Source organism: Dermacentor albipictus, chromosome 3, assembly GCF_038994185.2.
Source record: "Dermacentor albipictus isolate Rhodes 1998 colony chromosome 3, USDA_Dalb.pri_finalv2, whole genome shotgun sequence".
In the NCBI taxonomy this organism is placed as follows: Eukaryota; Metazoa; Arthropoda; class Arachnida; order Ixodida; family Ixodidae; genus Dermacentor; species Dermacentor albipictus.
The window spans coordinates 122,669,590-122,693,880 of record NC_091823.1 but is presented as its reverse complement, the minus strand read 5'-3'; the positions used below and the strand labels follow the sequence as shown (position 1 = coordinate 122,693,880).

General features: G+C 45.8%; 2 protein-coding genes across 7 annotated transcripts in view; one reads left to right on the top strand and one right to left on the bottom strand.

The window, feature by feature from the left end:
• Positions 1-880, bottom strand: part of LOC135909456 (E3 ubiquitin-protein ligase RNF19A-like) — a 124,985-nt gene extending 124,105 nt beyond the window's left edge. For 2 of the 3 annotated variants that reach the window (XM_065441438.1, XM_065441441.1), the window contains exon 1: positions 723-880. The gene's annotated coding sequence lies outside the window, so the exon portion shown is untranslated. The remainder of the gene's footprint in view (positions 1-722) is intronic. The other variant, XM_065441440.2, reaches the window with a different exon arrangement.
• On the top strand, positions 35-23,562 carry LOC135909458 (uncharacterized). Of its 4 annotated transcripts, none has more exons than XM_065441449.1 (4): positions 35-319; positions 7,958-8,373; positions 13,429-13,565; positions 20,251-23,562. In XM_065441449.1, the coding sequence occupies exons 2-4, from the start codon at positions 7,985-7,987 to the stop codon at positions 20,304-20,306; spliced, it is 582 nt and encodes a 193-aa protein (XP_065297521.1). In that variant the 5' UTR covers positions 35-319; positions 7,958-7,984; the 3' UTR covers positions 20,307-23,562. The 4 variants fall into 4 exon arrangements, with proteins under 4 accessions (XP_065297521.1, XP_065297522.1, XP_065297519.1 ...); XM_065441450.2 differs by lacking the exons at positions 35-319; positions 20,251-23,562 and adding exons at positions 920-1,066; positions 10,142-10,228; XM_065441447.1 differs by lacking the exon at positions 35-319 and adding an exon at positions 931-1,066.
• Positions 23,563-24,291: the final 729 nt, after the last annotated feature.

Genomic DNA, 24,291 nt, shown 5'->3' with positions numbered 1-24,291 from the left:
AACGGGGGAGGGGCCCTGGCCTCTATTTTGCGTTTCGCGCCGTCGTCGTTTCCCTTGCGCAACGTAAAGTCGGGCACGGTTGTGTGTGTCCCAACGGCGAGCACAGTTTTTTCGACGCACTTGAAGGATCTGGGGATTTGGAGCAGCGCGGGTTGCGAAGGACGCGGCGGCGGCGACGACTCGACCAGCACGCACGCACCGAACAAACTTTCAGCTCCACAAGTGACGCCTTGACTCGGGAACCGAAGGGAGGATGCAGCGGTCTCGGGACGCTGGGATGTTCCCGAAGGACGATACGACGGCATCGGCGGGGCGCACGGTGCGATATTTGAAACGAACGCCGCGTTTGAAACCGAAACGGTTTCCCATACGAAACGCGGGGCCCTAAACCTAAACTTAGGGCTACAATTTCGTGTAAACTGCTTCGGAAGCTTTGCGTAACCGCGGCGAGGCACCGATGCGAGCAAGGGCAGCGGCCTGGTGCGAACCGAGATTTATTTTCTGCGTAGTCTCACAAATGTTTTTGGGCACAGGACGCGCAACGGAGGCGAAGGTCGACGCGGCGATGTTGCTCAGTCGAACAAGGAGAACGAGCAGCCGCTTTGGAGTCAGCACAAACACGAAGGCGCGACACATCGCTGCAACCGAAGCTCCCGAGGTTCATAAAAGCGAGAGAGAGAGAAAACTGCGCCATCCGCGGTGCAGAGAAGCATCCCACTCACCGAATCTAGACAGAGGTTTCAAGTCCGACATGGATGCGATGCGAATGGCAATTTGGAGCGTCCGCACTGGTCATCCTGAGAGCCAAACCCACTGGAAATTTTGCACTAGCCGTCGCACACAACGTTCGCTCACGCACGCCCGGACACCATCTTGAAAAACCAGGCCGCGGCGGCGACGGCGCAGCAGGAAGTTACGCAATGCCGGAAGTTCGTCGCCGACGGAAGTCGTGACGACAGCCGGCGGAGCGGAAGCTCGTCATGCGCGGGCGGCGCTCGCGTCGGTTCCGCGGTGGCGCGCAAGGCGAGGCGCGGACCAAAATGGGACGCTCCTCGTCTTCAAGCCGGTGAGACTTGCTTTCTGGCCCCGTCGATTGTAGCCCCACTTCCTCGTGGAACCGCCTCAGCGAGCATAATTTCCGCGTGCCCAGCAAGAAGAAAAAAAAAACGCGGGCAGTGCGAGAGCCTGTCAGCCCCCGAAATAGCTCCTTTGCGGGAGTCGGACAGCCGATCGAGCGCGTTGTTCTCACAAGCGGCGTGCGCCGCCGCTTTCTCCATCGTCAGCCTGTGCGGTAACAAGCACTATTTCGGGGCCCGCTTTTGCCCGAGTCGCTGAGGAAAATACGTTGCGCGCGTAATTTCCAACGCCACTTGTTCTATCTGGAAGCAGGGAGAGGGCGTACTTGTTGCGTGGACCGGCGGTTTGATCTTGTGTTACGCGAGGTCTTTCCTCGAGCGGCAGCGAAGTGTTTGACACTGCCCCCGTTCAGACGCGTTTCTTTTTTTGCGTCGTGTGCTTCGCGTGTCCCGGAAACTACTGCGCACGACTTTGTGTAGTTGTTCTGTCCACTGCCGATAATCGTTCTTCGACGCGCTGAATGTCGCGGAGACCGGAAGGCGCAAACGCGGATAAATTTACCAACGCGAGATAGCGTTTGTGAACCGCTGCGAACATGACCGAGCCCCTCCCTAATCGGGGAGCATGATCGACCGCGCAGTTCGCATCTAGCACTTTACCGCCAGCGGCCTTGTAGTGCGATCTTGGCCGAAGGCAGCAGTGTGACATTTACGGGTGAAATGTCGTGGTTCACGGAAGGCTGGCGGAAGCGCTGACCGAGTACAACTTTACGCGTCCGCACATATCGAAAGACGCTGTTTTCGCTTGATGTAATTTATCCGCCAAACCGAGTGCACGCCGCAAACTTGCGATTTCACTGTTGTTCATTGAAAATGTGTGGCTTTCGTGACCGAATCGCGGAATCTTACCTTTGGCATTTGTAAGACAACATATTATCGGCGACATTTTGGCAGATCTAACTCGCCTCTAGGACGTTGCAGCAATGATTTACTCGCGCTTTGAGCGGGTAGAATGCGAGAAGTGGCGTCGGAGTGCCGCTCTGGTTAACCAGTTGAACAGCTAAAGTGAAAATAATCTTGACTAATATGTAACGGGGGAGTGCGCGGCGCTGCTTACTGCCACGTGTGCTGTAGCGATCAAAGAAAGTGTGGTCAACAAAATATAAAATGAATCGGAGGAGGAGGCATGAGGTTTTCATCACTAGCTCAAAGGCAAGTGCTTGTGAAAAGCCAATTTTTCTCAAAGCAGTGTTGTATGCTGATGTAAAAAATAACAAACAAAAGTACAAATGTGTCGTTTGTATCCGAAATAAAAATGAAGTTTGGCTGCTGGCAGCGATTTTGGATGAACGTGACAGGTAGGAGCGGCAATACGCAAAAGGTACCACCCAGGTCGCCAATGTGGCGATCGACCAGTGCATTCTTTCCACAATTACAGAAAAAAAAGAAAGTGTTCCAGTGAGTATGTATTCAAGAATTGAGACATATTTAACTAGAGCTAAAAACACGGATGAGAACGAGAGGCACACAGGACACAACACTAGGCGTTTTTCATGCGCAGCTGCACCTGCATCACAGCAATTCTCATAGACGAATTCTTGCCTTTGTCATTGCCTGAAAATAATTGAAATGTGAATAATATTCTATGCTCTTTTATGGCATTCTATCATGTTACTGTAACTTTGAAGTCATTGCCTGAAAATAATTGAAATGCAAATAATATTCTATGCTCTTTTATGGCCTTCTATCATGTTACTGTAACTGTTGCTGTAACTTTGAAGCAGTCATGCACACATTTGTGCTCATGAATGTGGTGCCTCTATGGTTCACTTGCATTAATTCTTTGACTCATGTCGACGCTGCCTTATACTAATTTAAAATCATGGGAACATGCAGCCGAAGAACGTATGAATGCAGTCCAGTCCAGCGCTCGCCCAGCCTCTACCGTCCGATTTTTACTGATGTACCAGTGCCGAGCACCTGGTCTTTAATGTCGTAGTTGTGGCAAATCAGTTCTATGTAAGCCCACAAGGTGGAGTGAGGTTCAAGAAAGGAAAAAATTGTGATCCATCTGACTGTACCAGGACACAGCAAAGCTTTGTAGTGGAGCTTGTAGCTTTGTGCTGCAGTCAAGTAAATGGCAGTTTTTTTTTTTCCTTTTTTTACTTTCTTGAACCTCACTCAAGACTCAACTTGAGGGTTTCTGCAGAACTGCTGTGCCATATTCAGTGTACCTGTGTTCGAGTTGTCGATTAATGCAGCCTCGCGCTCTGCTTGCCTCCTAGTAGGCTCCCATGGTAAATCGACCGCCCCAAAAAGGCGTTGGTCCTGACTTTAATCACTGGACCAAGACGAATTTTTCATCAGCTGTGAAGCTTTCTTTTTGAGAAGCCCCTATCTCTTGTAGCTTCCTGATACAGTGAGGCAGGTGAAAATTTTTCCCTTTCTTCAAGTTTAGCTGTCCAGTAAAGTTGCGTTAGCATGTCACTCATTCGCTTGAAAAACAGCGCTCTGCGTGCGGACTTTCCAGCAAAGTAGAACAATTATAAAATATAATGCCGCCAAATAAACGGACACATACAAGAGAAGAGAACGGGACAGGGCGCCCTCGCAACTGTTTTATTCACAGAACGCAGGCACATCTAAACCGCCGGTCAACACATGCACACAGAGCAAACTTTCATCCAAGCACCTAATCAAACATTCATGACACACATTGCTCAAGAAACCTCTTCTCGGCCTTATATAACGATAACGAAGTTTCACTAGGGCGCCCTGTCCCGTTCTCTCCTCTTGTGTGTGTCCGTTCATTTAGCGCCGTGATATTTTATAATGAGCAGCTACCAGCTGGCCCGACAGGAAGTGCTTTAAAAAAAAAAAGAAAAGTGGAACAAGCCAAAGGAATTCATGCAGCTGTGTTGGTTCAGGTGTGCAACACCGTTTCACAGGCAGGCATGAGACGTGGAACAGTTGACGTACCAAGTGGGATGTGCAGTGAGAAAACCTGTGAATATAAATGCAACCTTTTCTACTAGGTGCCCATTTTGGTTTTTGAAGTAAGTCCACAAATTTCACACGGGGTAGCAAATGTTGCGAAACTAAATTTTGGATCTTCAGGCTTAGGATACAAATATACAGATGAGCCGAGCCGCAGTATACCTTTGTTATATTTGATGTTTGTTGTAAGAACAAATTTGTTACAAGCCAATATGACTGATTAGTTTTCCTTTCCTATATCTAAGAATTTGTTATATCTGTTTACTGTACTGCAGAATACTACTCAAATACATTTCCTTGAACAAAAAATATTCAGAAAGTAGGATAACTTAAATAAAGAATAAAAAAAAAGATGAGGTAACTCGATATTCAAAATAACAGAAACATGGCATGCAGTTCTGTTTTGCCTGATGAAAATAAAATGTTTATTGGGCACCATCACTGTTGGCCATCTGGCACTCAGCTGACAGCCATTTACTGAACAAAGAAAAATGGCTCACGATTCCCCATGGTCTTTCCTTGCACAGCTGTGGGACTAACCCAAGGTGATATGTGAATCTTTTGTCACCAATGCTACAAAGGTCAACTGCAGATTCCACACCTAGTGCAATACAGATGAAGGAAGATATAGAAGTGACGGGATGTAACCCTGTGTCCACGCATGTACCCCTACGCCACCACTCCTCACACACTTTCTTAAAGCGCCACCAAATCAATCTTGAGACTTGAAAGCTATTTGGTGGTTAACAATTTGCTGCCTTTTGCACTTCTTTTGGACGCCGGTAGTTATCGGCATCTCCTAGGGTGTGAAGTCAGTTTTCTCATCAATTCGGTGCCCGTGCGATTCACTCGAGATGTGTTCAGTTATCGCCATCTATTGCAACGGTCATGCGCATCGCTGTTGCTTCGTTAGTTCAACCTTTTTTGATCTTTGACTTAGCCAGGGACCAGGAAAGGGATTCAGTTAGCAGTGAGCCGGTCTGTATGCAGCTGGAAAAAATGCCACTTGCGTTTAACTTTTCCTTTTGCTTCATTATTTCCCCAAGTGATGGTTCGTCGCGATGCTGGCAGATCCTCGAAATCATATGCCCATGATGTGGGTTAGATAAAGTGGAAAATAAGATAATGAGAAACTGCGTCCATCATCAAACCCTACAATAACCATTAAACCCAAAATCCATATGAATATCACCCGTTACTTCATCTAGTTTTTCCCTAATTGTACGGCACTTTTCATGCAAAATTGGCAACTGCAAACAAGAGTACCAAGGAGTTGAGAAATAAAGCAGTCTACTAAAGGAGAGAGCAGAGGCAACAGCCAGACAGGAAGGAAAAGCAAAAGTTAACAAATTTAACCGTTGTTTGCGAAAGTATTTATGGATCAACATCTTTTTATTTAAAAAGGAAGTATAGAAAACACTGCCAGAAATGCAGAAATATTATGTGTGTTTTGAATGGCACTTCTACAGTTATCGGTCGAGCCGCCTGACGAAGCCACTTCTGTGATGTGCTTATGAGGGTGTTTTTCTAACCCTCTGCAGTGGGCGCAGTACGTCTAGAACCGCAGTGTCCTGCGCTCTACGCTGTTGCCCGGGACTGGCAGCCTGCATCGTTGCGCAACTCGCCAAATAACAATACGTGTCAGTTTTGGCACTTAACTTGGCAGAACAGTAAACGAGGGATCCAAATGAACTGTGATTGTTCCACAAATATATATTCTTCTAATTTCTCCAGAGGTAATTCGAAAAACACTACTAGAAATCTTTATTTTACCCTTTCGCTTGTTTACTTGTTCTTGGCAGCGTTCTTCCTGCGCGAGTCCATTTGATGTGGTTCCTTGTTTGTCATGTAAAGGATTGGTGTATCTCACAGGTGTACCTGTCTTTTTGCGGGTTTATATGATTTTATGGCGAATGTTTGACATTATTCACATTTGTACTAGTACTAGTACCCCTCCCCCCTCATTTGCACAGGTAGGTTACTTTAGGTTGCCGCCCCCCCTCCCCCCCCCCCTCCCCGAAAGAAACTACTTTGCCTGCATTGCATTGCTCACTGCAGTATAAAACTGGTGAACAGAAGTAAGGTGCCTCAGACGTGCTGGCCGACATTCTTGATAAATGGATCTATCTTTCTAAAGGCTTTTGACAAAGATAGCATGTCTGAGGCACTTTACCCCTGTTCACCCAACTTTATAACCACAGTGTCGTTCCATTAGCTCGTGCTCGTCTTGACTTTGGACTTCTGTGAGAGAGAGAAGACATTTATTATGGTAGAAAAGCTGAGGACTACTAACTGTAGATGCTTATGAACTTGCCATATTTGCTATTGTATAACCAAGGAGACACGGGAAGTGTACTTGCTGTTGAACAAGTGTTTAGTGAGGACAGTTACAAAATATATGTGCAAATCCACCATGATAGTCAATCAGCAGCTGCATGTCGAACAGGAATGCCTCGATTTCTTGCCGTGCAACAATACAGTTGCACGGCACGACTTACGTTAATTTGATGCTTGCCAAGCTGCAAGATCGAGTTAAGTTATCCGAAAGGTTGAAATAACCAATGGAAGTAAAATTATTGAATTTAAATAATTTTTTTTAGTATTCGAAGTGGTCTGTAATGTCTTTTTGTTTCTTGCTCACAAAGTGCGTCTCAACCATCATGAGGAAAAGAGCGCCTTCATGTTTAAATGCTCCTCAGCCTGACATGACACGAAACAAGCAGGAATGGGTGGCTTCACTGGTGGAAGGAGCATCGGCCAATAAAAGAAAAAAATAAGTTCAAGTAAAAGCTAACTGCCTAAGGCAGTAGTAGCACCTCCTGCCGAGTTTTATGTTTTCGAGCTTTTAGTAACTGCTGCCTGCACGAGGGTGCACTGGTGGGTGTTGAAATAACTGAAGCAGCATGCCTTCAACTAGTTTTCCTTGCATAGTAACGTACAGTTTCTTGTCGAGACGTTCCAGTGTCTTTGACTCAAGCAAGAAGTCTAATTAACCCAGGTCGAAACAAAGGGAGTTGACTGTACTGCAAAAGATACCTGGATGAACCTGTCATGGATATGGTGTTCTCAATGGTGTTCTGCTGATAAATGAATGGTTGTGGGTTAAATTCCCCGTCGTGAGAGGTGCATATTAATTGAAGAAAGGTGCAAAAAAAGACGTCTATTGTACTTATATACAGGTGCTGTGTAAAGAAATATATATACTAAAAGTTAATCGAGAGCTTTCTTCTATGACATCCTTGTGCCACAACACACCAAATTCTCAGAAGGGTTTGGGTGCGAGCTAGTTGGTACGGATCATTCATATTTAGAACAGCACCAAAAAAACACGGACAAGGGAGGACACGGGACGAGCTCAAATTCATCATCATCATCAACTACACCATCCCCCCATGTCCCACTTCTCAGGTTTGGGGTGTATAATTAACGCAACTAATAGGGCTCTAATTCAGCTGCTATAGTTGAATCACATGATAGTTCTGGGTCATTTTCTCCATGCCATCAGTTCCATAAAACATCAGTAAATTTGTTTGGTAAGCAGTGACCTTACTCCCTGTATTCTCTTGCCTCGCTTTTATGTCGTACTGACCAAACGTTGCATATATTACATTGTTCGACCTCAGGCACTCGCAGTGGTCGCTCAGTGGCTGTGGTGGTGTGCTGCTAAACACAAGGTCACGGGTTTCGACCTGACCATGGTGGCCGCATTCTGACGAAGGCGAAATGCAAGAACGCTTTTGCACTCAAGTTTAGGTGCACGTTAAAGAGCCCTGGTCGGTCGAAAATGAATCTAGAGTCCCCCACTACAGTTTGCTTCATAATCAGATTGTGATTTTGGTGTGTGCAGAATTTAACTAATTCTGCGAAAAAATTGTTGACTGCAGGAGCGCAGGACCAGGACATGAATCGTCATGGCGTGGACTCTCAGACGTGTCCTCAAGCGCCGAAATGTTGTCGCCGCGCTCTTCCTGTTTGGTCTGTTCTACATGTTGCGGCAACTGCTGTCGCTGCGCGAAGTTGACGTCAGCATTGCCTCGCTGAGAAGTCGCAGCTCCTCTGTTGCTCCCGCTGTCAGTTCCAGTACGTCAAGGTCGGCAGTGGCACCACTCGCGCAGGTGGAGTTTCCTGCTCACGGAGTTCGTGGTGTATCGCTACACGACGCCGCAAGCTATGTGCCAGGAAAGACCTTTAAGTGCCTGCGCAGTTCGGGTGTGATAAGCTACAACCAGGTGAACGATGACTACTGCGACTGCAAGGATGGCTCAGACGAACCAGGCACCAGTGCCTGTCCCAATGGAAGGTGAGAGAGCAGTAGGCAGGAACCAAGGCCCAGAAATGGCGGTTGCACCACTGCGGCAGTTTAAGTAACCATATGCTCCGCATAAGGTCAGCTACAGACCAGGAGATGCATGGCTCAATCCCCACTGCCGGACACACACCGGTCTATAAGATGGGTACAAGCAACGCCCCCAGCCAAGTCTCTGGCTTACCAGAGGTGCATTGGTTGGAAGAGATTTGTACTCACCACTGTACTTGCTGTGCAAGAACCAACACTAACAAAACACCAAGAAACTCAAAAGCGTTCCCATAGTGGCCATTTCTCATGTGGCATCCCAATTATGTGGGGGTGCCCTCTGGTTGGGGACAGACACTCCTTGCTAAGCATTGAGGTCCCATAGTGGCCAAGCACCTGGCCTGGAGCCTGCTTGTACCTATTTTACCAGTAAGTACCCGGCAGCAGCTGTAGTCTACCTCTAACAGCCATGGCAGACGCTTTTCATCAAGGTCATTTGTGGTTGAATAACCACATACTAGTGCTAAATCAGCCTGGTTGACACATACTATCACGTTCAATGCAGATTGCAACACGGGAGTCCTTTACTGAAAGGCCCTCAAGACTGTATGGCAGCGCTGACACACAATGAATTAGTGAACTAAACACCATTGCAATTACTGGTTTTTGCAAGTAAAGTTGTACCTCTCTTTTTTTTAGAGGGAAAAAAAAAGTGGCAGGTGTATATCTTGTTGCAATTCATATTGAGCTTGATAGTACATGCTTGCGCAAAGACTGGACAAGCAGAAGGCGAGGATGAAATGCCTTGTCAGTGCCTTCCATTCGTCCCATTCCTGGGCTGTTACTGCATTTAGCTATAGTTCAGCCAACAAGCCTGATTGCTTCCTTGCTGGTCAAGGAGCCTGGAGTCTCAGAAATGCGAGGAGCTGTCATGTTGGTTTATTTTTCTAAGCAAGAGCACTGAGGTGGCATTGCTGACGTGAGCCCATCCCTGTCAGGAAAGTAATGTTTATTCCGATTGGAACACACACATATGTTTGATTAAACAAGGGGCCAAAGAAACCAGGTATGCACTGATGTGTTAGTATGTGGTGTGTGCTTTCCTTGACACTAAACGATTAAAGTCTGCTGTGGCACTCACTACCAAATTCATTTGGCTTGGGCCATAGAGCAAGCAGCAAGGAGCCCTGTTCTTTTCAGCAAACTGGTCGTTGTAACCAGCGGTCTTTGCCTTGCTTTCACTTCAGGTCAGAGTACTGCTAGGCATGGCATCTCTTAGTGAAAAGCTTTTTTTGTTTGTTTTTTTGATGTCACATTTTCATGTATTGATGGACAAACTTAACCTATCGGTCCTTCTTGAATCCCAGTATGTTAAACGCAGTACTGCTCAACTAAAATAATACTCACTACGCTTCAGTAACACTCGGGAGTTGCTGCGATGAGAATTACCTTGAACAAGACTCCTCTGATGCAGCATGTTCATGCAGACACAGAGGGTGCTTGATTGCAAAGATAAAGCTCATAAATCACCATGGAGCATTGCTGAGATACAGCAGCCATATTACTTGCGGGATGGTGCCACCTTCTGCTCGACAGTGACGAGAAGCATAGAGGTTAACGTTTTTTTTTGTGTGTGTGTGTATGTGTGTGTGTGTGTGTGTGTGTGTGTGTGTGTGTGTGTGTGTGTGTGTGTGTGTGTGTGTGTGTGTGTGTGTTTCTTTTTTTTTTGCAAATAGGATTGGTTGTCACTTCTGGCTGTCTTTCTTGTGCACAGGGAACAGAGATGTTTGGAGAACAGTGCTACAGTCGACTTCATTTCATTTGACCACGATGGGACCAGTGAAATTGATTGAATAATCCGGTGGGTCGAATCAAACAAGAGGCAGAAGAAACGAAATAAGCAGGAGCCAAATTCCACGAGTAGAGTGAATATGGAAGAGAAACCATCTTTCCGGCAAGAAACGCGTGTGTTGTGGTGTGCTTTGCGACATGGTGCATTGTTGTCATGCAGCATCCAGCTCCTTATGCATCCCAGATGAGGCCGTTTTCACCAAAGGTAGTACTCTCTCGGAGGCCCTAAAACTTTGCAGTAAAACTAGGCGTGGGTGGTCAGGCCTTTCATGATAAATTCCTGATGCACAATACCATGAATGTTGAAAAAACACAAGCATGTACCTTGTCGAGCTGCACACATGTCTAGCTTTTTTTTTTTGGTTGTAGAGTTGTTGGGATTTCCACTGTGACAACTACCACTTTATCTCAGGCTTCATCTCAAGTTTCACCCCTAGTGATGAACCTCAATGTAAAAAACAGGTCATTTGTCTAGTTTTGCTTGAAATAACGCTGCCTTGCCAAACTTAAAAACCCAGCTTAAAGGTCTCTATTATGACACACTTACTTGAATCAAGCTTGAATCTCACAGAAGGGTGCTGAACTCATGCCAGAAGGACTTTCAGGAAAAGTCACAGGAACACTGGGAGCGCTGTGTTGCTGTGCAAGAGGACTGTTTCAAAGGTTGCGTTGTTTGAATGCACGTAAATTTCCTCAAAACAGAGCCAATCTGGAAACTTTTTGATACCACCTCGTATTTCCCGTAAGGCGCACATTTTCCACCACCCTTTCAACATGCTCTGTTGACAACCATCCCAGCAGGCCAGTCATCTCTGACCATCAACTGCTCTAGGGTCTGGCAGCGCAATCTCGCATTTCACGCACCAGTGGTGATTCTAGCTGCTTGTTCTTTTGCCGTGTCATTCCACTGGCTCAACTGAGCACCCCGCTCACACGTCCAGGCTAAATCCCCTGGATTGTCAGAGTGCTACTGGGCTTCTCCTATTTGTTGTTGTGATAGCTATCATGACGGGTTGATTGTTATTGTGTTATGATGTGCTAGCGACCCTTCCTATTATCCCCTGCTTTGTGCATCATCTCAATGTAAATAGCCCTGTAAATTGTTCCATACAATGCTCGGTGGTTCACATACCATAATTGGAGAGCGTGGAGCGTGGTGACTAGCGCCTTTTTGTGCCACTCGTGAGTGCTGAGTCACCACTGAAGGATCAATCGCAGTCGCAGTGCGTCACGAAGGCTCTTGACCACACTGAATAAGCTCGGCATCCCCAGCTCCCACCGGCGGCACAGTAAGCGCCAGCAGCCATGTACTCCAATTATCGCGTGTGAATCACTAGGCACAGTGCGTTACATTAGCAAATAGATAGTGTGAACCTCTCATGTGAAACGTTCACTTGCCTTTCACCGCATCTTCAGGACTACCTTTAGCTGCTTCCCACTCGAGGGAGAACCACATGTGGTGGCTCCATTCTCGACGGAATGTGTGCACAGAGCATGCAGTTAGGTTAATGTGCCACGTTGTTCCTTGAGTGAAGTACCTGGCAGTTAGACCAACTGGTATTCTTTGTTAATAGTTTTTATGACAAGAGAACATCGTCTATTATATTACCACAAAATATTAGGCAAGAATAATTTACTTGCCCTTGCATTATCTCTGAAACTGGTGCCTCTGCACAGCAACCATGCCTCCTAAAGCATAGTGGTTCAGAAAGAAGAAGAAAGCATTTAATCATGGTGATGCTCCATCAGCATCGCCATCATTCAGAGAGATCAGTGATTGGCAGGAATGGCTTAGTTTTTCTGGTTCGTGTAGGTTTACGATGGGCAGCTGCCTTGCAAAGTTTCTTTTTTTCCCCTGGAGAAGCTAGTAATCATTGTTATGCCACATATTCGGACAGAAAGGAAGATTAACCAATTTTGAATATAAATTAATTGAATTGAGCAGGTATAATTACAAGGACTATTCTATTCATATGTGAAATAAATGGGTGGGAGCCACATCAGTCGAGACTGATAAAAAAAAATTAGCTCATTGAAGCAAGGCCTCCCAGCCTTGAGTTTGTCTCAGCCATTATAGCACTATAGCATGTGACTATATGAATGCAGACTCCAGACGTTAGAAGCAGTTAGGTTCCTTAACAGTCCGCGAATGGGCTGAATCAAATGGTAGTAGCTGTTTTTGTGGGCGTGCGGGCACTACATCCAGCGTAGGCATCAATCCAGAAACTTCAATCTGCACGCTGGAGCACTCAGTGTTAGGGAGCTCATAGGTGAAGGCTACCCTTGACAAGAAAAGTGCACAATCATTGCACAATCATTGCATTCCACCGGTGCTAAGCTATAAGTCAGAAACTCTGAGGATAGAGAAGAAGCGAAGAACTGCACTGGGAGCGACAGAACAAAAATTGATGGGTGTAACAGTAAGACAGCGGTGTGCATTAGATAGCTAACAGAGGTAACTAATATTGTATGTGACATTAAGGGGAAACAAATGGAGTTGGTACAGGAAATCTAATGTGTAGGGTAGATAACCGATGGTCTGTTAAAGCTACAGACCATCGATATGGGTGCCAAGGGAAGGGAAACAAAGACGAGGATGGCAGAGAACTAGTTAGTGTGAATAAATTAGTAAATTTGCAGGTGCACAATAGGGTCAGCTTGTGTAAGACAGATAATTGGAGATCACTGCAGTGGACATAAAATAGGCTGCTGGTGATCATAATCGTGGAATCTCTGCTACGACTTTTCAGAGTGGTCTCGGGTCCCGCCTGCATAACAGTATGTGTTTAAGAAACAATAAAGATTGATTGATTGATTGATTGATGAGGTGAAGCCTATGCCTTCGTCATATTGTCTAAAAGCATCTGAAACATGTTCTGTGATATTTGTTGCAGAGAAAAATGTGACATTTTAATGTACACCTGAGCAGTAGCACATTACAATTTGTGGAAATTAATCTGAAGTTTTTTGCTTGAGAAGTGGCATAGGCATGTGACTTTTCAAAAGTAAATTCCAAATCTAGGCATAAGCCAACCTTCCAATGTGCCGGTAGGTAAATGTTGGCCAGTTGTCTATTGCTGGAAGGTTTCTTTAGCCAGTTTTTGTTGTCTTCAAGCATCATTTTCTCTATTTCTTCTTTTTTTCTGTGTGATATTGTATTTGCCCTCAAGGAAAGATGGACTGTCACTTAAAGATGTTGTCTGTTTGCAGGTTCTATTGCCGGCGGCACAATACACGCAGTCCCAAGTATGTTCTTTCCATGCGTGTCAACGATGGCATCTGTGATTGCTGTGATGGCAGTGACGAGTGGAATGACGCCCTCCTCCTGTCCAGCCTGCAGCTCTCTGGTATGACTGCAGATTGTTGAGATGATGGCGAAATTATTTCCTCCAGAAGGACCATATGGAAACTTCTGTAGAAGTCGTACTCATGTAGTAATAGCTGTGCCACAAATGTTGCACCAAAATTTACACCATACAGTCGAACCTCAATATTACGAGCATGAATATAACAATATATTAGATATAATGAAGTAAATAAAAAAATTGTCTCACTGCTATTACAATGTACCATATATATTGCTGCCAGCATTGCGAGAACAAAAAGATGACCGCCACATGCCAGCTGTGTTTCAAAGAGCCACCACACCGCGAGTGTTAAGCAAAGCACCGTAAGGCAATGCTGGGCTGGTGCTGACAGACCGGCAGCTCGTGCGTGAGAATCGGACGACTGGCACGCAACAGGAGGCGACAAAGAGGAGAATGACGTTTGAAGATGCGAAGCTCGAGGGACGTTTTTGTTGAGGGTACAGTCGGTTTTGTTGACGGGCACAGGTTCGCCCAGAGTGAACTAGTTTTCATAGAAACGGCTGTCGTAACTGTTGGTTACATATCTGGTGGAGGTGTGGGGTACGATTCCAAGCCCCACACATGGCCACAATACCGCAGGTACTTCCTCACAATGTGCCGCCCATGGCAGAAGGAACACCACATAAAAGCGATGTATGGCACACTGCAGACCAGCGTCCCCTCTGCTACCACTGTGGAAAGGCTGGTCACCTATACCGGGAATGCCAGTATCGCCGAGTACGACTGCGTGACTTCTCTGTGAATGCGCCTTGCCCACGAAATGGTGAGCGCCCTTATGAAATTGAAGCATTTTTATGTACGCGCCAAACTATTCGGAACCCCCAGAACATGAACCTGGATCGGCAGCGCCTATGCGTTATAGGTCGCCCCGTTCGCGTCCCTCTTCCATTTCACCGAGGCGTCGCTCACAAAGTCCGCAACAGGAAAACTAGAACCAGCGACCTGTGGAGGCAAGGCCACTGACCCCCGGAACACTGAAAGCCCTCCATCGCCAATCCGACAAGACAACGGCAGTGACGAAACGACGAACAAGTGCAGTGATGACGCCGTTACTTCTGTGTTGCACATCATCATCGACGACTTCGAAATGATTGCGTTGATAGACACTGGTGCGGACTATTCAGTTAATAGCAGTGTACTCGCCAGAAAATTGAAAAAGTTATTGACCCATTGGACCGGATCTCCAATACGTACAGTGGGGGGACACTTAGTCGACTCCGTAAGAATGTGCACAGCAAGAATCGGAATTAGAGGCTTTACATACGTCAGCAGCATTATTGTTCTCCCTGAGTGTTCCCATGATCTAATACTGAGCGTGGACTTTTTGCAAACGAATGGCGCAACTATAGACTTGCAAGAATCACGCATGTTGTTTTCTACAGAAAATGCTATTACCATTTCTTATACAGAACAGCCACATATTTCCTCTCTCCGTATTGTGGATGAACACGTGACGGTGCCGGCACAGTACAGTGTGACTGTCGTGTAAGGAGCGACCTATTTCGTGACTATGAGGGACTTGCAGATGGAAATATCGGGCTGCTACTGGAAAAGCAAATATGTGTGGCATGAGGCCTAGTTCACCTGCGTAACGGATGTGCGGATGTCCTCTTGACTAACTTTGGCAATGAGGCACAACACGTGGCAAAGGGAACAGCCATAGCGTCTCTTCATGACTATGCACAACTTGCGGATGTGTCAACCTTCGATGCAGCATCACCAGTATCTGTCACTTTAGACTATGTCCTTACATCTATCGACATTGACCGAGAGCTGTCATCACCACAAAGAGATAAGATTGTGAGCTTGGTCACAGAGTTTGCTGAATGCTTTTTGACTTCATTGAAAGTCCGTCATACTCCCTTTGCAAAACACTGCATTGTGGTCGAAGAACCTGCAACACCAGTGCACCAACACCCGTATCGAGTGGCTCCAAAAGAAAGAAGCGATAAGAAGTCAAGTACACGAAATGCTCAAGGACGATGTAATACAGCCATCCAATAGCCCGTGGGCATCTGGTAGTCCTGGTCAAAAAAAAAAAGGATAACACCCTACGATTTTGTGTTGATTACAGGAAACTCAACCTCGTTACGAAGCCGGATGTTTATCCACTCCCGCACATCGACGACACCTTGGACAAACTACGCAATGCTTACTTCTCTTCTTTGGATCTCAAGAGCGGATACTGGCAGATAGAAGTGGACGAGTGAGATCGCGAAAAAAATTGCATTTGTGACATCGGATGGTCTGTGCGAGTTTAAGGTGCTTCCATTTGGTCTGTGTTCTGCGTGCACCACCTTCCAGCGGATGATGGACACTGTTCTCTCCGGACTGAAATGGCAGTCGTGCCTCGTTTACCTTGATGATGTGGTGGTCTTCTCCACTACATTCGAGCAGCACGTGCAACGACGGAGAGCAGTTCTGGATGCTATTCGCATGGTGGGATTGACCATAAAACCCAAAATATGCCACTTCGGCTTTCACAAGCTCTGCTTTCTCGGGCACATTGTCAGTGCTGAAGGCGTCCACCCCGATCGTGAAAAGATCACTACAGTAGAAATGTTTCCGAAGCCAAGAGACAAAAAAGCTATTAGACGTTTCCTGGGACTGTGTGCCTACTACAGGCGTTTCGTGGAAAATTTTTCTAAAATTGCCGAACCACTCACGCGACTGACAAAAGCAGATGTCCCTTTTGTGTGGGAGAAAGAACAAGACGCCTTCTCTGAGCTACGATGGCGTTTGCAGAGTCCTCCTATACTTGTCCATTTTGATGAAAATGCCGTAACGGACATCCACACCAACGCAAGTAACGTTGGTCTCGGTGCCACACTTATTCAGTGGCAGAATGGAGAAGAAAAAGCCATTGCGTACTTAAGCTGTACCTTATCGAAAGCTGAGACAAATTATCAGCTACAGAAAAGGAATGCCTGGCGGTTATATGGGCCATCAGTAAGTTGCGGCCATACTTATATGGCAGACCGTTTCAAGCCATCAGCGACCATCATTCATTGTGCTGGCTGATGAACCTCAAGGACCCTTCTGGAAAACTCGCTACAGGAGTATGACACCACGGTCGTTTACAAGTCCGGTCTCAAGCACAATGATGCTGATTGCTTATCACACGCACCAATCGAAGCTACATCGCCTGAATATGAGCAAGATTTCCCATTTCATGGGGCTGTGAATACGATGGAAATGGCTCATCATCAGCGTCCTGACCCGGAATTACTCCTGCTCATCGAGTAACTGGAGGGTCGACAAGTGAAAGTGCCTCGAGTTTTTGTCCGTGGATCGTGTTCGTATGTCCTCCGGAACAACGTCTCTACAAACGAAACTTCGAGCACAGTGGTGAGGCGTTTCTACTTCTCGTACCATCATCACTGCGAGCTGAGATCTTAGAAGCTCGCTATGATGATCCTGCAGCTGGTCGGTAGGCGTTAGTAGGACTCTGGCGAGAATCCGCCAGAAGTATTACTGGCCGAAGTTGATGAATTCAGTGCAGCACTATGTCAAATTGTGCCGAGATTGTCAATGACGCAAAATACCGCCACTCAAACTAGCAGGTTTTCTGCAACTGATACAGCCACCGGCAGTTCCATTTGAACAAATAGGAGTGGATTTACTTGGACCATTTCCTGTTTCAACCTCGGGAAAGTGGTGGATTGTGGTAGCAACCGATTATCTGACCTGGTATGCTGAGACATCTTCTCTTACAAAAGGAACTGCCATTGAAGTGGCTCAGTTTTTTGTCACACACTTATTGTTACAACATGGCGCATCTAAGGTACTCAGAACAGACAAAGGAACAGCTTTTATGGCCCGTTTGATGCAGTCTGTTATGAAACTAACACATACTGCTCATAGAAAAACCGCAGCGTACCATCCACAAACAAACAGCCTGACTGAACGGCTCAATAGAATGCTTGCTGACATAATCTCAATGTACGTGGACATCGAGCATCGGACATGGGACAGTATTCTACCATATGCTACCTTTGCATATAATACTGCAGTACAAGAGATGACACATTTCATGCTGTTCGGACTTGTTTACGGTCGGACAGTAACAACAACACTAGATGCGATGTTACCTGTAAACAACAGCAGCGAAGACCCTAACGTTAGTGAGTACATAGAAAGGGCAGAAGAAGCACGGCAGTTGGCAAGGCACCGTATCGTACAACAGCAATACTTACGTCGACGCAAACCGATACAACCTAGGGCGAAGAGAGATACAGTACAACCTCAGAGACAAAGTGTGGGTATGGACACCTATACGTACGCCCGGTCTTTCGGAGAAGTTACTGCGCCGTTACTTTGGCCCCTGCAGAGTACTTCGCCGGCTAAGTCCCTTAAATTAGGAGGTAACTCCTGAAGGCCAAGTCTGCTCCACACGACGCAGGACTCGTCCAGAGGTCGTACACGTAGTACGAATGAAGCCTTACCATGAAAGGCATTGAATAACAGAATTTGCACATACGATCAAGCCTAGCACTGGCCATCCTCTGACCACTGTCGTTTTAAAGCGGTTGCCCTCTCCAGGCCGTTTCTACGCATCGGGATGATGCTTCTTCGGAGGGGGCTAATGCCGCCAGCACTGCGAGAACAAAAAGACAACTGCCACATCCCAGCTGCGTTTCAAAGAGCCGCCACACTGCAAGCGTCAAGCAAAGCACTGCAAGGCAACGCTGCGCCGGTGCTGACAGACCGGCGGCTCGTGCGCGAGAATCGGATGACTGGCACGCGACAGGCGGCGACAAAGAGGAGAACGACGTTTGAAAAAGCGAAACTCGAGGGACGTTTTTGTTGAGTGTACAGTCGGTTTTTGTTGACGGGTACAGGTTTGCCCAGAATAAACTCGTTTTCATAGAAACGGCTGTCATAACTGTTGGTTACAATATGTTTATAATGACTATTAGATATAACGAAGCTATTTTTGTGTCAGATGTGACTTCGTTGCAATGAATTTCATGTGTATTTTTAACTCTGTGTAAGCTGCATTCTCCATCTAAGAGTTGAAGTGCGGCCTTTCTCTGGAACAAACAGGCGAGCCAGCTCAGCTGTGTGAAGGCGTAGTTGTAGTCACGCGTCACTGCATTTTGTACTTGCTGTAATCACTTGATGATCTCAGCCTATAGGCCCGCAGTGCAGTAATTTCTTTTAACACCCTGTGGTTCAACCTGGTGGCGAGCAACGAGGTTGACTGGATGTTACAAGTCGCAGCTTGGCGCATTGAGTTATGCTGTTACCTGGAAGAGTAACCCATCTTGCTCATTTTGTTTGCACATTCTGATTCCATTTCTGCCTTGATTTATGTGCTCAGCGACTGTAAACAGTATCTGCATTCACTGAGTTGCCTATGCCCCAGATTAAAGAAGGGATACCAAGTTCTTGGCTTACTAATGTGTAAATTGAGAGCAAGCAACACCGTAAGATCTCTGAAACTGTCATGGTTACTCTTATTAATTCAAACTGCTCATGCATAGGAATTTGCAGATATTGAAGTGAGTTTCTGATGACTGTTGGGAGCTATAGGAGGATTAAGAGAAAGCTCATAGAATGAAACACGACAACTGCAAAGCAGATTGAGGAGATGAAAAGCAAAATACATGAAAAAAGAAGCATGTTGGTTCAAAAAAGGCCAGATTTGATACATCCGTGAGCACATAAATGTAAAAAGCACTAAGCCGCCTCTAACTAAGGTGCCAAGATGTATTGGTGCTGGCACTGTCATTTACAAAGGCCTCCAGGAATGTGTGATATTAGTCATAGCCTCCGGGTCACCATCAATGCAGCTTGGGCACCGCCCAGTGTCACGTATCTTGGAGACCATATGTTAAGCCACCAGACTGCAGCATTGTATTTGACAAGGACTGCAACCAATTTAATGGCGGCTGCGTGGCCGCTGCCATCCATGGCCAGCCTTTAAAAGTGACACCCGAAGCTACCTCTCTATTGCCGCCATGTAGTACTACCAAAATATAAATTATTCAGATAAGGAAAAAAAATTGCTTTTGCCTTTCTACACGCGTATTTGTTGAAGAGGTTCAGCTGCTTAAACCAGAAAGTAGTACTCTTGTGCCACTGCACTTGAGTTTGCAGGTTCCATGAGGAACATGAACTTGTGAGACACCATGCACACCAGGACTGAGAAATAGGTCAGAAAATGCAGCTAAATCAAAGAGACCATAAAATTACAGTTAACAAAATTCTAGTTCAATGTATTAGCATTTTCTTTTTAGCCGTGCAGCTAGAGTGATGCTGCTACAATAGCATTGTGGCCGACTCCACGGTAATGATGTTGATTCACTTCAGCTCCACCGACTAGATTCATGAGAATGTGGCCAGAACTGTGGTGGTCCATGTGCATGAGAATTGGAATGTTCGATTTCAAGATACATTTTTCTCAGCCGTACAAACGTACAAAATGGTCAGAATCGGTATATTGCACAGTTAATCCGGGAGACCTGGCAGGTGTATAGGCAACTTTGACACAGCTACCTGAAGTAGCTACAGAGGTTGTGCAATGTAGTTTACTTTCCAGCATTGCTTACGCTTGCATCAACAGCCCAAAGAATCCATAACAGCTACTGGTGCAAGTTCAACCTTCTCGTTATGGTACTTTGTGCAGGAAATTGTGGTAAGTTTTGTTTCTCCGTTCCAGACGAGCAGCAAGCTCGGGCGGGTGTGTTCCAAGCACCATGCAAGGACCGCTGCTGATTGTGACCAGCAGGCCTGCCACAAATTCAAGCCTGCCGCTGTCTTCTACCTTGATGGTCTTTGTACGCCACAGTCGCTGCACCACAGATAGTGTGCCACAGCATAGTAGGGCTTGCGAGCTAGTCGATTGTGTGTGTTTCACATTTGAAAGTAAGCACGATACTTGACGCATGTGCATGAAGTAGAAAACAAGATGCATTGGTGACACTTTTTCCATGATTGCCAGTGAAAAGAAAGTGCAGACAGTCAATTTGCCTGGTTGCAGCAAGGAGCTTTTCTCAGGGTCGCTCATGGCCATTGCAAAATTGGCAGCTTGTTTCTGCTCAGAAAAGCGCTTGGCAGGGTGTCCGTGATTGAGCTAACTAGCACAAGTGGAGTACCTGGCTACTTGGAGTAATTAAGGCTGTGTTAAATGTAACGTGCAAAGCAATTGACATTCTCTGTAGCATGCCATGTGAAATCTGAAAACAGCTCAAAGCTCTGTGCCTACACAGCCTGCTGGTGGCATACATTTGCAGCAATGCCAGCAACACTCCCTTACTGTTCCTGCCCTTTCGAAAAAGTTGTCTCAGATAACCTATGCAACATTCTTACCTATGCATCGTCCTTGCACTTTCTTTGTACTTTATTTGCATTTTCTTTGTACTCTTTGCTGGTTGGCTCTTGGTCGGCAGTACATCTTGTCTCCTAGCTTCTTTATGCACGTGCTGAAGCCTCAGAGTGGATGAAAATGTCTTGGTTGCTGAACTGGACTGGAGTGTGAAATTGTGTGAAAGTGGCTGGACATTGTCGGGATTATCCATTTTGTGGGCGACTTCACTTTTGACCTCTTATTCCTTCCTTCCTTTCTTTTTATTTTACTTGGTAACTGCTTCCTTGTCTAGCAGGGTAATTTCAAACGAGGCTTCCAGCTGGATAGTTTCACACAGAGCTTCCATCTGCTGGGTGTAACCCAGCTGCGAGGAGAATTCATCCCGGCAGCACCTGATTGTGCAGACTGTGGTGCACTGCAGAATCTTTCCATTGGTCGCAGGCTGCTGACTTTTTGGTCAAGTGTCTCTTTTTAACACAAATCGCTAACAGCTGTTAAAGCTGTCTTGGGTTCACCTCGAGATCTGTACAAATTTCTTGACAGTACTACCTTTGTAAAAGGCGGCGAACAAGGAATTTATACCAACTCTGAAGTGTAAATCTTGCTGCTTTGGCATTGCTTAGTTATGACGTACTGCAGTAGTACTGGCAGCTTAGTCCTAATGTGGTGTCTTGGGTGGGAATGCGGTGATGTGCTGAGAGCGAGTACTTATAGGGGTTGCAGTTTGTGCGAGACACTCAGAAACACAAGCTGGTCCCAGTTAGGATGAGAGCGACACATATAGGACCTGTGTTAGAGTAGAAAGGCTAGTGTTGTGAAGCAGCATGATGCAGCAGCGTGCTGCAAAAGTGCCCGCTTTCTTTCATTACAAGAAAGCTAGAAAGGTTTCCAGTGGAAAGCACCGATGTGGTCAGAAGGGGGAGACGACACACGACAGTGGTGCATTGTGTGTTGTCTTCTCTTCTTTTCATGTCAGTGCTTTCTGCTGGAAACCTTTCATGCAATGTGCAACCAAATGATGCTCAGGCAAACCTTAGTGTTCTCGTGTTCCTTTCATTGACGAGGAAAAAGAATGCTTGCAGAAGCGGTGGGCAGCTTCAATTTCTCACTTCCGGCACTTCCATTGGCACTCAATTTTGTTCTCAATTTACATGACATTCTTCTCTGTAAACTGATATGTTGTGCTATAGTGGCATAATGACGGTACGGGGATCCGTCCAGACTTGGCATTTCCCTGTCTTTTGACAGGGGATGCACGCTCTGCCGCTCGATGGAAGAGCAGCCCATGGACGTGTGAGAAGGTGGAGGTAATGCTGACAAGTTTTGCTCCCTCAAGCAATAGCTGCGGCGCATGCTCCATTGGCAAATGGTGAAATGGTACGCATGACATGTCTCGAATGGTTGCACATTACGTCCTCACACTTAAGTTCCCTTGCTCACAAAGGACAACTTAAAAAAAGAAGAAGCATACTCATCATAGAACATCGAAAAAGTTTTCTTTATGTGTATATAAATCACTATGTTTTGTTTAAATTTTTGACAAGTCCAGCATCTGAAAATATGAAGTTTTTAAAAGATCATTGCAACTGATGGCAGTGAAAAAAAAAAATAGCACAACAGCCTCGTGCATATCTGGCGTGCAAGTTGGGCTGAGTGCAAGCTCTCCTTGAATGACGAGACTAGCAGTTCTATTTGTAAACTTGCTTTGTCTTCTTATATTGACTGTATGTGTATCAATGAGCCTGGTGCTGTGTGGTGGGCTCATAACTTTGTTTTAATGTCACCGCGAGTATTTTAAGGCTCCATTTCGCACATTATCTAGAGTTTCCATAGCTGCTGTTGGCGTAGCCACAGTTGCCGAGGTCACCGTCGCTGTGGCTACAGTTGCATACTTGCGTTCACTCACGCAGGGCTCCCTTGTACCTTTTAAATTTCTTTTATCGTAGGAGATGCAACACTGTATGGGGAAATGGTACACCAACCTCAGATGTCAGCATTGCCTTGTGATAGCACTGTGTACACGACACACAAAGTGGACCAAATAGACTGCGCATCAGAAGCAGAGGGCTGCCATACCTGTAGGGCAATCTAACTTCAGTCTCCAAGGTTGTGGAGTTTCTCTCAGTACATGGAAGCAGCTGTGCGTCAAAGCAGACACATAGCTCAACAAAGCAAGCACGTTGCAATGGCACTGCATTTCGTTTTGTATGGATTCTATCAATGTCTGGTGACGTCCCTGAATGCATAGTCGTGCCAGTCATTTCACTACATTTAGTCGTGCTACTTTGTTCCGGTTATTTACTACGGGTCTTTGCCCTCATCGTCTTTCCACTGGTCCGGGGATGGTGCACTCTGAAGCTATTGGTACCGGTTCCAATTTTAGTTTTCCAGTCATCGAAATGCTTTTTCTTTTTGTTACTTGTTAGAGCTCAGTATTATTGTCTGGTTGCATGGTTGGGCCCGTTCTTTTTTGAAATCCCCATTTTATATACTTACCAGGCTCGTGAGATTTCAGTACCTGTGATTGTATATAATGATGCCTCATATTGTTTCACAAGCAGTGTGTGGACAACTTCCAGTAGAGTCACCAAATTTAGCACTGGTATTGAATGACTGTGTGTGCACTGTGAAATAAATGCCTCACAATAAAGTTACCTGCCCGTCTCGGAAAGTGTTTGGTGCATTTATATCTTTTTCTACTGGGGATGGCATAGATTTCATTGGTCTTAGAGTTGCATCAACCAAGAGTCCTTGGGATATCGCTATCAGTGGTATGTTTCTCGCAAAAAGATGCAAAATACATTTTTGCACCATTTCGTTGTCACCTTCTCATGTTCAACTACTTTGTTGCTCGGTCATCAGAATTGGCTGCAAGAAGTCATAACCCTGTGATACCCAGCATATAATATATGCTACATTGTTTTGATACCTCAAAATTCTCAAGCAGGGGAAAATAATGCTGGACAAAGTAGCATGTTTGATATGCTGGAGCAATTTTTTTAGTTGTGGATAGCTTATGGAACCGATTGCTAAATTAATTACTGCACTAATTCGTATAACTCAAGTAACATTTCGTTGTTTTTTGTGTGCAAATAAATGTACTCTCCATGGTAAGAAATATAAATGAACAGGTTGTCCTAACTTTCCTTGATGTGTAGCTGTGTTTGGGCATTACAGGGTTAAACAAAAAGTAACGTTGCAGAAGTTGACCCAGATAAGGTTTCTCTTTAAATTAGTACAACACGAGAGAAAAAAAAGAGCCAACAGGATAAGTATTGTATCTTGATGCTTGTACTATTCACCTTCTTATTTGTCGCCTGCATGTGTGCTTGTTGCGCTGGTTTTACAGAACTTGAGTAGAAAGCATGCAGTCATTTGGTGAATGAATATAGC

What these genes read in the sequence shown, in the direction of transcription:
- LOC135909458 (XM_065441449.1), top strand. Translation starts at nt 7,985, where the DNA reads ATGGCGTGGACTCTCAGACGTGTCCTCAAGCGCCGAAATGTTGTCGCC. An exon ending in AGTGCCTGTCCCAATGGAAG is followed by an intron (nt 8,374 to 13,428) that starts GTGAGAGAGCAG and finishes GTCTGTTTGCAG; the next exon opens with GTTCTATTGCCGGCGGCACA. An exon ending in GTCCAGCCTGCAGCTCTCTG is followed by an intron (nt 13,566 to 20,250) that starts GTATGACTGCAG and finishes TCTCCGTTCCAG; the next exon opens with ACGAGCAGCAAGCTCGGGCG.